Raw genomic sequence first — 13,735 nt, forward strand, 5'->3', positions numbered from 1 at the left:
AATTAAGAATAGCTAAAAGGCACTGTTACACACAATTAAGTCTCCCACTAATTCATGCAGTTCTTGAAACATAATTAAACAAAATGGTTTGTAAGCAACACTAAAAGACCCATTTTTTCACCTATATATATTTACCAGGTGACAAAGCTATTTAAAGTGTGGGACAGAGTAACTGGGAAAACTGGGCTTAACCAGTGTATTACTATAAATTCTGTTACCTCTCCTCTGCTGTATGGTGACATGGGAAAGTCTGAACATAGTGAGGAAGCGCTTCTTATTCTCCAGCTCTGGTGCTCGATCCATCTCCTCAGGGGTGAAGCGCGTGCTGAGTTGAGGAGGAGTAGGAGGAGGAGGAGGAGGAGTGCGTTTTGATTGCGAGGCAGGCGGCGAGGGGCTGCGCTCCCTGAGCATTCTCCTCCTCTTCCTTCTTTTTTGCTGTACCAGCTCATCGCGCCGGCCCACTGTGGTCAGGCCAAACACTCCCAGAAAGTCCAATTTCTGTGCAGAGAGGTAAAAAAACAACATGATCTTACAGTTTTCTCATTGAGGTCTGTGTCCTTCCATCACAGAAAGCACAAAGTATCTGTGTTGGCAGATGTTTTACCTCTGTGGAGTCATCCAGTTTGAGTGGGGGCTGCTCTGCTACTCTCCTGAGATGGGCTCTCACCTCCTCTTCATCACTCTCATCATATGAATCATCCAGATCATAATAGTAACCTGCAGCAAACACAGAGGTCACTGCTTACATCTCACGTTTTTAATCCTCTGAAAAAGTTTACTTTTACACAAAACAAGATATATCTAAATTTCTCAGCAGTGTACAAGTATGGCTGTGCCGAGTACCTTTCTCCCTGGCCTCCCGCCTCCTCTTCTCCTCTAGGTCAAGCTTGCTGACAGGCCTTCGGTGCTGCTGAAGAAACTCATCATAGATCAGCGTTGTCTCCGGACCTATTGCCAGGGTGGCTACATGTCCCATCCCTTGTCCTGTGACCATTCCTACCCCTTGTCCATGTCTACTGTTCCCTGGGTGCCCCTGGAGACTCTTTAGTCCAGCATTGCTTTTCATAGCACCCTCCAGTTCATACTGGCTAGACAGAGACAGTGACGCCCTCTGCTGGCTAAAAAAGGACTGGGTAGATTTCTCCAGATCAGCGAGGAAGGTGTTGGCCTCTGGCAGGCCTGGAGGAGCCCTAAGTGGGGGGTACTTCTCCAATGCTCCCCCATCTCTCCTTCGGGCTCCATCTTCATATTTTGAGGGCCCTGGGGGGAGTCGACTGAGCTCAAAGTGTCCCATCCCTGAGGGCTCGGGGTTACGTCTGGACTCTGAGGTTGTTTCTATAAGAGATGCAGGATTCCACAGAGTGGTGGGCGGCGGAGGGTGGTGTTCACGTGGGGGCTGTGGAGGTTTGGGGGAGATGAGGGGAGGAGGGGCACCTAAGTGAGGGTGGAGGTCACGGCTTGCTGGTTCATGGTGATTTGGTATGGATCTGTAGAGATACAGCAGAACAGGGATCATCAGTTTAACATACAATAAATAGCAAACATCTAAAACAGAGGTTTTCCTCGATCACACATGCTACGTGCTCACATGCCTTGCCTATTTCTCTTCATCTCTTTCAGTGTGTCTTTGGGTTTTTGTGACTCTGCAAAGCAGTGTTATCAAGCCCAGGCAGAGCCGCCCAGAGCAGAGTGAGGAAGTGGCTGAGGCACACACTGTACTGCAGATACATGGGCCTGTTTTTGATCTGGTTTTGGCCCTTGTAGTATGAATCTGTGCAGACACAAACACAGAGCCAGGCAAAGCCAGGGGAAATGTTTTCTTGACAGGCAGTAAGGGAAGAAGAGGACTGACATAGAAGAGTAAGGGTTAGAAAGAGAATCACACACATAATGAAAGCGTGAAGAATATTTGTTTATTAAAGGCCAAAAAGACTCAAAAGGGAGACTTCAAACTAAGGAATAATGTGTGGTGGTGGAAAAGAAGTGGCAACAGCAATGAAGAAAGGCAGATGGTTGATGGACACTGTCTCAATCATCTTTCCAAATCAAACCTGGCAGGAATGCACACTGCATGACCAGTCAAATTATCTATGCCTCGCTGTTTGTGTTTGCATTTCTCTCTCTGTGTGTCCGTGTGTGTGTGTGTGATTTTGAGCGAGAGTGAGAGAGCGAGAGAGTAAATGTGTGTTATCTGCAATCTGCAGCCTGTGAGCTGTGATTCTGCGATAGTACCATAGGGTTACCGATAGCAGATGCGTGCATTTCACATGCCTTACCAGTTTAGCATTAACAACAGCCTCACTTCTAAATTACACACAACACAAACACAGGCACAGTAACAAAGGAGGGTAAGTAGGGGACTTATGCTGTGCAAGGTTGAGAGGATTAGCTGAGAATTAGCCTTTTTGTATCATGGCCATCCCACTCACTGCCTGTTTGAAACCCCTATCCACTACACATGAAACAGCAATCATCGGGACCCTGCTTTACACTCTACATCAACACCTAAACATAGCTGCCCATTTGCCTACATGTCAGGCCTGGAAGCCTAGTAGCATGGACAGAAATAGAGTAGGTGTGATGCTTCTGACAGGGTTTTATCTTTTTCCAATCCTGCCTGAAAACAAACTTCTAAAGCCTGCCAGCTTCTGAGGCGTCAAAACACAGGAACAACTGTCCCTATCAGGCTAGTATAGACAGACAGCCAAACACCCCAGTGTGCACTGAAAGCTCGTATTGGTGTCACAGAGGACTCAAAACCGCTTTTCTCCATCAGGTAACATGGGTAAAAGAACTCTGCCTTCACATTTTTGTGGAAACGCATACTTCAGTGGCTAAGAATTTAAGTTCGTTTGAACATGTTAGCTGGTCTACAATAAATGTTGTCTTACCTGTGTGAGTCAGTCCTATGATCTGGTGCATCGGCTGGCCGGCCCAAATCCAGATGCTGCTCCAGAACCTGCTGGCGGAATTCAGACACCTGGTAATGACAATCCTCTTTCTCCTGTCGCAGCTTACGTTGTCGTGCCATCCATCTCTCCTCCTCATTGTTCCTCTGAGCGATCATTGAGGCTGTCCCCACAGCAGCGGGCCCCAAGTAGAGACCATGAGCTGAGATCAGACCTGGGATTGGATGATGAGATTGGACCACTGAAGAGTGGAGTCCAGGTGGGACTGGTTTGGGAGCAGGAAGGGGGGGCTCTTTGGTTTTGTCTATCAAAAGAGGCAAAAGGGTTTGATTTTAGAGGTGCAGCTATTACTCGTTTCATTTGGCAATTATATTCTCATGTACAAGAATGGTTTGCTATATTATCAGGAAAGAGTTAAAACTATGTAGTCCTTGTTTGGACTGGTCAACAATGCAAAACCCCAAAATATTCAGTTTGCTGTCACAGGACAGCAAGAAACCAGCTTGAGCGTAACCTTGAACATGGAAAACAATCAGCATAATTTGCTGCACAAAATTTTTCTTTATATCAACTCAATTCAGTGTGTTTTTGGGGACAAGTGTTTACAAGCGGTATGACTGTAGCTTATGGAGGCTACAGGGCAAGAACAGACACATACCAGCCCGATTAGGAGTGAGTCTTTCAGGCTTGGCTCTGTCCTCCTGCCCCCGCGTGGCATGGAACTCCGCCATATAGCTTTCCATGGCCTTGGATGCCTGCAGCTCCTTCTCCCTCAGTGCTCTCTCCTTCTGCCTCTCCAGTTCCTTCTCTCTCTCTCGCTCCTTCTCCCGTTCTCTCTCTCGCTCCCTCTCTCTCTCGCGTTCTCTCTCCCTCTCCAGCTCCTTCTCGCGCTCTCTCTCCCTCTCTCGCTCTCTCTCCCGTTCTTTCTCTCTCTCCGCTTCACGCTCCCTCTCCTTTTCACGCTCACGTTCACGCTCCCTTTCTCTCTGCCGCAACTCATCCTCCAGCTGAAGCCTGAAAAACAAAGTGGACAAGCGAATTTAGAACCACAAAGAAAAAGGATGTTAAATTTGAAACTCGTTATCATGTCTGTATCAATTTCTGTACCGGAGAACACAAATGAGTCAGTTAAGGGGACTTTACCTTTCAGACTGTAGTGCTGACAATGAAGGATGTGTGAAGTCACCAGGGTAGCGTACCCCTGATAGGTGCATGTGAACAGCAGAGGGATGGATGGGGGGTAAAGCTCCCCCTGCCGGCAGCGTATAGAACGGTGACCTCAAAGCAGAGAGGCAGAATGGGTCATCCATCCTGAGACATAAGGATTGCAATAAAAAAAAGAGAGAAAAAGAGAAGGAGTTAGTCTCCCCATGTGACAGTGCAGAGTTCCCTTTCATTAACCTGTACACCTCTATCTCCCAAAGAAGCAACATCACAAGGTCTTCCATCTTTCAAGAAAGCATCAGTGTCTTGACAGCTAACCTCAATCACTACACAGCAGCTAGCAAGAGACTGTGCTGTGTGTCGATTCACTACTGTGTATTTTTGTGTAAGTGTGTGTGACATCTACTGCTCATCCCCTCATTAAATCCATTACAGCACAGTATGTGATGGGTGCTTCAGTCCTCTGAGCTTGCTGGGTTGACAGACCAGGGGTATGCTGCTTGTGTGATAGCCCAAAGCAAACAGTCTTCTGCTTGCTTTTAGCAAATCTTGCTGCTGGTGTATTTTTATGATCTATTTCTGTATGATTACAATGTTGCCACTCCTGTAAAGAAAGCAAAAGTACAACAAAACATTGGCATCTATATGAGAGAATTCACAAACCACAATTTTAAGTAGGGTGCATCTTTTAGATGTATTAAAAACCTCTTACTGTGACTTATCAAAAGCATACATCTACATGCTCCAGATATACAGACTTAGGGTTAGAAAACCAGGCTGGGTTTTATTTTTCATCTTGGTATAGCCAAGTTTGAGTAAAGACAAAAAAAAAATCATGGTTTAGGCAGCTCTAAAACATTTTAACAGATGCACATTTTCTTAATAGGTTTGTCCCGTGATACAAAACAATATTTAGGATCCCTGGAAGAACTGTCAAGTAAGTGTCCTGCTTCTTGCATTATGAAGAGCAGCACTGAGCAAATAACATTACTGCAGCCTCTGGCAATAAACGGTTGTCTATATCTATTTTTAAATCTAACTCTTAAAAGCATTTTGACACAGCTGACCAGGATATTTTCAAACGGTTTCAGCAGCAGTCTGTTAGATGATGCAGTACTATGGGAGCTCCAAATGTCCATGTTCTTTAATAGAAAAAAAAACCAAGACGACGACATTTTTCCCCAGAAACCATTTTTTCTATACATTTTTAAATATGTAGGCTATCATGGAGATGGGAAATAAAAATGGAAATGAATGTGATGCGCTTCTGCAAGTGAATTACTCTGAAGGGAAAAATATTGCACTTGTGTTTTACCATTTTCATTGATGAGTATAAGCAACAGAAAGCTTCAAAAATGATCTGAGAGAGGGACGCCATAGAACATCAACATCGGCTGATTGTTTCCAAAAAACCCAAGAGAAGTCGCCTTATGTGCAAGCTGAGTGACTGGTTAATATACCACCACAACGCATCCTGCATAATGATCCAATAGCACCATCACAGCTTCACTGCTGCTTCTGGAATTAACTTTTGGATACTCCACTCTATGTGCGTGGGAAATGCAGCGAGCATCAAGAAAGTATGCAGATCAAAACTGTGAATGAGGAGCTTGCCAACCTCCAAAAATATGTGGGAGTGTTTTGAAAAGGGTATCCACAGATTGCAAAAGTACTCTGAGGTTGGTGGTGATTATCTGGAAAAGTAGAGAATAAATAAGGTTTCTGAGGAGAAAGACATGGAGGTTAAACTCCGTGCTTTTACGCATTGCAAAGAGGTACACCCTATACTGTGTGACCTTAGTTGTAATCAGAATTTCTTTTTGTCCATGCTGATACTGCAAGTTTGGTTATTCAAGGTTTCTGCAGAAATCAGCAAAGCTAATTTAATGCTTTTTAATGCCATCAACAGTCAATACACACACACAAAAAAAGAAGTGGAACAGAACCTATACAGAAAGTAACATGCTACAGGACATGTTACAGCAATGTTTTGTTTTTGTTTAAACCGAAGACAATTAGTGTCTTAGTTCACTACCTTTTGATTCAAATTCTTGACCTTTTTCACTTTATTGAAAAAAGGAGTTTATTACTCCCTGTATCTTTTCCTTAGAATACAAGATTTTGTGTGTTTTTAACCTGCTCAGCTAGTTATCAGCATCCTTCAGAAAGATGTCGCACACCACCATCAACACCTCCTTTTTCCTTTTCAGTTCTCCCAGCTCATCTTCCAAAGCTTTTCTTTTAAGTCGATGCATCGCACAGTCTCTCTTACATCTCTCCATCAAGGTAGATCCTGTATCTGGTCCTGGCTGAGGCTACAGATGCCTTACTTTGAAATGGTGCAGCAGATCCTCAGTCTTTGAATGTCTCATGAACTGTGATCCAAGATAATGTGACTGGACAACATTAGCCTCCCAAAATCGAACCTGGACATCGTTGTTTATTTTTGTTGACGTGTTAAAACTTTTATCAAACATCAGTCAAATGGCCCTGCATGGTTAGCTGCAGAAATCTGTTCATTTTTGAAGTGTGGGGCAAGTCCAAAGTATTTTTTTCCTTTCCACGGGTGAAAGATTTGGCTATTTCCGAATCCGGAAACATTGCCTGAAACAACTGTGAAATACCTTCGTCAGACGTGCACGAGTGGTGCTGCACGGCAGTGTTTTTACACCAGAGCCCCCCCACCTGCAGTGTTGCATTCGATCCAAAAGATGCTCAAACTGCTTGTTTTTGCGATGGTGGCGGCTCTGGTGGAAGATTCAGCCAGCCTGCCCGCTACTTTCCAAACACTGAGTTGCCCGATAATTCTTCACCATCTGACTGAAAGCAGTGGTTCCACGTGAAGAGTTCTAGATGTTTATGCTAATGTACAGATCGAGCGAATCAGAGTTTATAATTATATATTAAATTGAATATATTGAATTTTTCTCCGGTGGATAAGTGGCAGACGATGGATGAATGTACATATTCTTCTTCATAAACTATTGAAAGAATTTGTAATGCTTCTAGGAATTAAATTGAATGCCTTTTAATGCTATTTAGGGGCTTAATTTTTGCAAAATCAATTTAATGACTTTTAATGCCCAGCAGAAACCCTGTTATTTTGTCTCTGTTACTTTGCTTTCTGTTAACCTGGTGTATTTTTTGTGCTGGGATTTGTCTTAGTCACATCCATCTTCAACTCTCTCCCCCACATAAATAAATATATTAATAATGAACATCAACAAAATAGGCCTCTGGGAGCATAAATTCAAGGTGAGCTACACACTAATGCCTTTACTCCTGAGTCTAAGCAGTACTAAGTTCAGTTATAAGCACTGGTTTGCACAGTTTGCTCTCAAAGGACATAAGTGCCAAGTCAACAAAACAAATTAATGCACAGGCTTACCTGTATGGCGTGAAGGAGGGGTGGGGCAGGTAGCTGGGGTGATAGTAGGCAGCTGCAGCGGCTGCAGTGGCAGGGTCCAGCCCCAAGGGCAAAGAGGGCATGCGAAGGGCATCCTCAGTCGTGGCATAGGGCCGGAAACCACGTAGGTACTCGTCTGGTACAGGACCAGGGGGCACTGCATTAGGCAGCTGTCTGGGAAGACTGCATGTCAAAAATGGGTAGGAGAAAAAATGAAAAACATGATTAAAATGATTGGACTCTCTGTTGTGCATGACAACCACTTGTGCCTCGGTGCACCAATAGCAATGATAAATGTTTGCTGCAGCTGCTTATTCCAGTGAATTTATATAACTATGAACTGCTGATCAAACATATCAAAGCATGAAGAAATGTATTTTTTAATTAAAAATTTGTAAACTCCACAAATTCTGAGAAAAAGGCAGAGTAATGTGTAACTCACTTGAGGGGCTGGAACCGTGAATCCTGCATGACAGCACCAGGGGTGAGACCAAAGGCATAGGGATTTCCCAGGAGGTGGGCAGGGACTGAGGGACCACCCTTTTCTTGGGAGATGGTCCCCTCTGCACTCAGACGTTCCCTGCTGGCCCCACGAGGCCCCGAGTCAGCCTGGGGAGAGATACAGAGAAAGAGTCTCTAGTCATTGTTCGTGAGGGCCTGTGACCGTCATGCTTGTCAGTGCTCATGCAGCTCATCCTGAGAAAAGGGAGGTGGGGAAAAGAATAGGTCTGTTTGTGGTGCAGCAGTCTCTTCATACCTCAGGCACTTTTATCCACTTTCTCTCTCTCTCACTCTCTAACACGCACACACACGCACACACAAACACACACACACACCCTCCCTGTGAAAATAGATGGATCAACATGTCTGAGGAAACTATAAGGTACGATGGAAGATGCAGGCAGGGAGTGGTAAAAAACAGCCCCACTGTTTTTTCTAATTGTAAACAAGAGTTGTCATCCCTATGATCGATGAAGATGTGGTAATGGTAGATGTACAACAGCAGTACTTCTGAAGAGATGATGACTTTGATCTTGGCAAAGTGTGTGCGCACACATAACCTACACACTGTAGGGAAGACAACAAAGTCCAAGAAGCAACATCCCTCTGCCTGTTTCTTTTTCTCTCTTCTTTTTCACCTCCCTCTCTTCCTCTGGCAGCAAGCCTGGTCTCACTTATCCAATCCCACAACAGATACACACACACACACACACACAGAGCGGGCACATATACCATTTCAGAGCTACAAAGACATCCTGCTGTGGGAGGGGAAGTGCATTTTCTGAAGCTTTGGTTTTCCCCTGCCTACCAATGCAATTGCAAAGCTGAGAATCTTACAACTCTTGCATGAGGAAATTGTTTCTAGACAGATATGTGGTCATGGAGTACAAAAAACAAGACTCAAAGTTAAAGTTGATAAGAGAACTAGCAGAAACAAATTGAAAGAGGTGAATGGAGAGAGAGACATGAAGCCATAAAGGAAATGAGCAAGAGGAGAAGGCACTTCTTGCCCCACTAAATTAACCTTTGGGCTTCCTGGGATTTGAGAGACCTTACAGCAGCAGTGTTCTCTCTCACTACTTCCTCTGATAAAACAAATCCCATTTAGTGAGCCATTACCTTCACGTCCTGCTCTGCAGCCACTGACCCAGACTGACACAGATGCACTAACATCCAATCTTAAGTACTGTTTAGACTCTCCAAACCCCCTTTTGTTCCTTAGACTTCCATTTTTTTGATAGTTTAATGTCACTGTTATCTGTTTGTTGCACTTCACTAAACAGTGAGTTACTTTACTCCCTCAAACCTCTCATCTCCTTAACCAGCCACTATCCCATCAATATTCTTTTAATGTTTTATGAGGACAGGGAGAAGTTGGATGTTCCTTTCAAATAAGCAGCCATCTGGAAACAGAGGTTTATATCAAAAGAAGTCAATATCTGATAGTAGCTTGGGAATTACAATGATGCAACCCTCTCCGTTTGATCTTTGCCCAATAGTGTTTTAGCTTTTTTTCCTCGAAAATCATGGACACTGTCTCTCTCCAACTCCACCCTCCTTGAGCTTTATAAAGAATTATCCATGCTGCAGATACCCATTCCTGAATGGCTGTAATTTTGGTAAAAATAGGAGAAGTTTCTTATCACACTGTCAATTAATCAATTGCTATAATCACGTTTGCAAACTAAATGATTCTTTGACTGTTCAGGAAAGCTGTCATTATCATTTGACTAACAATCCTGATGTTACAAGTTACACATGAAGAAAGAGCAGCATACTGATATAAAATGCTTTATTGTTTTTTTCCACTTGACCTTCCTACACCCTAAACCTACTGGAACTGGAGGGGGAACATGTGGTCGATTATGCTTTGTATTTCCACTGCACGTTTAACTATATTAACTAAATTAAACTCCAATAGCCACTGGAAATATTCTAAACAAAGCATGGTTATGTTGCTGCAACTTTGCAACTGACAAACCAGCAAATGCCCCTTGTAACAATCAATGTAAAAGACTGTAGGACCCGGTTTGTAATTGAGAATGTGTACATAATGCCATCATGCCGTATGCACATCTTTGTAGCCTGAGCTTACAACCTGTTTGCATATGCACCACAAAGACATAATCTTCAATCCATATTAGAGAGGCACCTTATTCAATGAGGAGACTACAAATCCAACCAGCCATTCCATTTTGACCTTTCACCCTGCCAAAAAACAACTATTCTCTTCTCAAAAACATATTATTCACCAGCAGCCTACCATATCCCCACTACAGAGCACAAATACAAGCACTTAGACTCAAATACACATCCATTAACAGCCATCTTCCTCTGTGTGAGCCAGGCCCCTGTAACCCCCATTGAGGGTGGGAGACCCCGCGCTCTGTAGAGCGCTCGTTTACGCCTCTCAGATGGAGCCATGAGTCCAAATTGCCAATTAAAAAGCAATTACAGGCAGCAGTGGGAGCAGACTCCTGCAGTCATTAAAGTAAAATGCCAACGCACCAAGCCCTCCCTCTCTCACTGCTTTGCCCATCACCCCCTCTGACATATTCATACTTCAGCCACAGAGACACTGATCAACACTTCTAACACACATAAAGAAGGAAGCACACATGCACACATATCAACAGACAGGCTTTTCTTAGATGGTTTACAGAGGATCAACAGAAAAGTCTGCTGCCTCTGTACACAACTATATCATTGTATCGGTCTCTCTCCTTTTTTTCTTTAAATATGAGTTTCTTATTCTTTTATGCCCTTGTCAATGTGTTCCACCATGCAATTCCTGTCACATGAAAAATTATATGGTGTACAGGTATCTTTCCCATAATAAAATTTGGCATGAAATTAATTGATGACATTAGACACAGAGGGTGAGAGAAAAGGAGAGCAATGGGAAAAAAATGGTGGGGTAAAAGTGACTTTTTTTTAAATGATGTCCCCATCCGGAGCATCAATTAGCAATCTTAGCAGAGCGTCAGACAGCATCACCTTTGTTTAAGATGGATGTATGTCCTTTATAACACATGGCTCTTTGTGACTACAGTTATATGTGCTCATTGGAGCATCACAACAAAAATAGTGGAGATGACGCCAGCTTTCATGACACCTCCCCGCTGCTGCCCCCCTAACCTCTGTCCCAACCTCTTGTCCACAGCACTTCCCTTAACCTCCTCAATCTTTAGTCGAGTGGCCCTGAGCTACACAAGGCACCACAATCTCGATGAGCTTGAACTCACCAAACACCACTGACACTAGAGCACACTAAGGCGTGCAAACATACAAAGAGGATTATCCATCAAATATGTGGTAGGGAGTCTGTCACTATTTCTTCTTCTGCTCTTTGAAATATTTTATTCTGGAAGAATGGCAAAAGGGGTGACATCACTGGGAGATCTTTCCAGCCCTGGTTGACCCTTGAACTCAGCAGGGGTCATATTGTAAAAGCTATAGACTTAAACAGGGTGAGGGTCAGGAGTGGTGTCCAGGGGCAAGGACAATGCCTTGAATTCTACTATGCATTGCTGGCTGGCTACCCTCCTTGCTCACCCTTTGCTATCCCCTTCTCTCTGTCTCGGGGAACTGTCAAAGTGTCTCAGAGAGTTTCCGCATGATGCCGAGTGCTGTTGATAACCGTGTGCTGGGCCTTGACCATTAGCCCTGAGCTGAGATAAGGCGGCTTAAAGCAAGGCCATAATCCATAATCCACTCCTTATCAAAGCAAGCAGCTCTCCCTCTCTCTCCCCCACTACGTAACAGAAAGAGGGTGTTGGGATGATGAGGCAGAGGATGCACTTGACTGCTTGAATGAAAAGGGTGAGGCTAGAAGTAAGGTTGGGAGGGGGGTGCTTTGGAGGCTAAGGGCCTGGGACTTGGGAGGGGCTCATCCAAGGCCAAAATGGCTAAGGGGTGGGGGGCTAGAGGGGCACAGATGTTAGCTGCCGTTGAGGCTGTCACCACGATGTCCCAGTGGCAGCTGGCATTGTTTAACACATGGAGCCGGAGGGAAGCAGATATGAATTCAGTGACCCACCAGATAAGTCACATGTACATATGTCAAGTATGTACTGCCACACCGTGTTACAGGCTGCCTACATATTCCCTCAAGAGAGAGAATATGTTTATCCTAGCAGGCAGGAGCTAGACAATGAAAGCACAGAGGAAATGAGGAAATACCCTAAAACAATCTTAGGACAGAGCAAGTGCAAGAGGAAAAAATGGGAAAAGACAGAAAAGGCCTGGGTGTGTTTGTGTGTGGTTTTACCTGGCGACCCTCGTTCCTCCACAGGCCGTTGCTGGTCTTTGTTGGAGCAATGGTGACTACAGGTGGAGTGTTTGGCACACTGTGACCTGCTGGAGGAACCAGGACAGGCCCTGGACCAAGGGGACCCCTCTTGGGTGTGCTAACTGGAGAGCTGTGGTTGGTGGCTGGAGAGGACACTGGAGAGGACTCACTACTGATGGAGGATGCAGCTGGAGAAAGACACAAATGACATAAATTAAGGGAAACAAAGTGAATAAGAGTAGGGGTACTTATAGTCTATGTTTTAGCATCACAATAACAAAAAATAATGCATGAGTACAGGTACAGTTGACCAAAATGATCGCTCTGAGCCCATACTACGAGGTGTCAGTAATCAGGATGAGCAGCCTAGTGAGATCACACAGCCTTGACATGGAGGTCTCAACCACCCACCCACCCACACACTTCTTGACAGTGCACAGCCACATTGAATGTATATACACTCAGTGGTGCTTGCAGTCACACATGAAACTCCCCCCTTCCACTACACACACACACACACACACACACACACACACACAGCAGGTGGTGAAAAGCTGGCCCAATGAGCTTCTCTGCTCTGCTGTAGCTGTGCCACATTAACAAAGCCCTCCAGGGAAACCCTGTAGTGTAGGGTCACGGTCTGGTCACATGCCTTGCTTTCCACACATCGCTCTCTCTCTTGTTCCAGTGCGCTCATATAATAGGCTCACATTCACATACACCTATTATTGCAATTTATCTTTTCAGGCGTTGATTTTTACACCCCCCAAGTACACTACACTTTCTGTTCCTCTCAAACATGCCCACTGTCTGTTACCTTCTTTTTTATCCTTCTGTCTTCCTTTCTTTTCTTTATGTTTCCTTTGCTCTCTCCTGGGGATTAACCTGTGTGTTGTCTATGTTTTCTCCCATTCCTTCTCTTCTTTCAGCCCCTGCCTCCTGACAGTACAGTGTGCTGTATGTCTACTCTACTCAGAGTGAACACAGTATTACATAGTCAAACTGGGTCACAACCCTCTCAATGGGACACACACACTTCAGCACTGCAACAAGGACAGCAGGAGATGTGTGCTTTTGTGTGTGTGTAGGTAGTGCGCTGTTGTGCAGCGACATGCTTACACAGTTTTGTAGGCAAAAACAGACAGCCAAAACCTCAGGCCAGTTTCAGGTCTATTTCCTCTCCAATTATCATCATCAGAACAAAAACCACAGATCTCTAACCAACCGCCATTTCTTCCCTGCTTCGGTTTCTATGGCAACATAACCTAACAGACAATGTCAGCTTATGGTAGGTGTAGTCAGGATATTGACTGATTTTAAACCCCTCATTCTGAGTAATACCACTAAATTATGGAAAGAATCAATAATGGCAGTAAGGTGAAAATCTGAAAATCTATGTGTGAGTGGTGAGTGGGGGGGCTGAGGGTGAGGAAAAGATGGTGATGATACATGTGAGGTGACACA

General features: G+C 44.4%; 1 protein-coding gene across 4 annotated transcripts in view; it reads right to left on the minus strand.

Annotated features, from left to right (window-relative positions):
* gse1b (Gse1 coiled-coil protein b) overlaps positions 1–13,735 on the minus strand; it is a 163,825-nt gene that overhangs the window by 6,107 nt on the left and 143,983 nt on the right. For all 4 annotated transcript variants that reach the window (XM_067487016.1, XM_067487021.1, XM_067487038.1 and 1 more), the window contains 9 exons: positions 12,251–12,459; positions 7,922–8,088; positions 7,462–7,662; positions 4,053–4,220; positions 3,568–3,923; positions 2,892–3,213; positions 844–1,487; positions 605–717; positions 219–498 (listed from right to left, as the gene is read on the minus strand). In XM_067487016.1, coding sequence (XP_067343117.1) covers positions 219–498; positions 605–717; positions 844–1,487; positions 2,892–3,213; positions 3,568–3,923; positions 4,053–4,220; positions 7,462–7,662; positions 7,922–8,088; positions 12,251–12,459 — 2,460 coding nt within the window. The remainder of the gene's footprint in view (positions 1–218; positions 499–604; positions 718–843; positions 1,488–2,891; positions 3,214–3,567; positions 3,924–4,052; positions 4,221–7,461; positions 7,663–7,921; positions 8,089–12,250; positions 12,460–13,735) is intronic.

Source organism: Channa argus, chromosome 2 (assembly GCF_033026475.1).
Source record: "Channa argus isolate prfri chromosome 2, Channa argus male v1.0, whole genome shotgun sequence".
NCBI classification, from domain to species: Eukaryota; Metazoa; Chordata; class Actinopteri; order Anabantiformes; family Channidae; genus Channa; species Channa argus.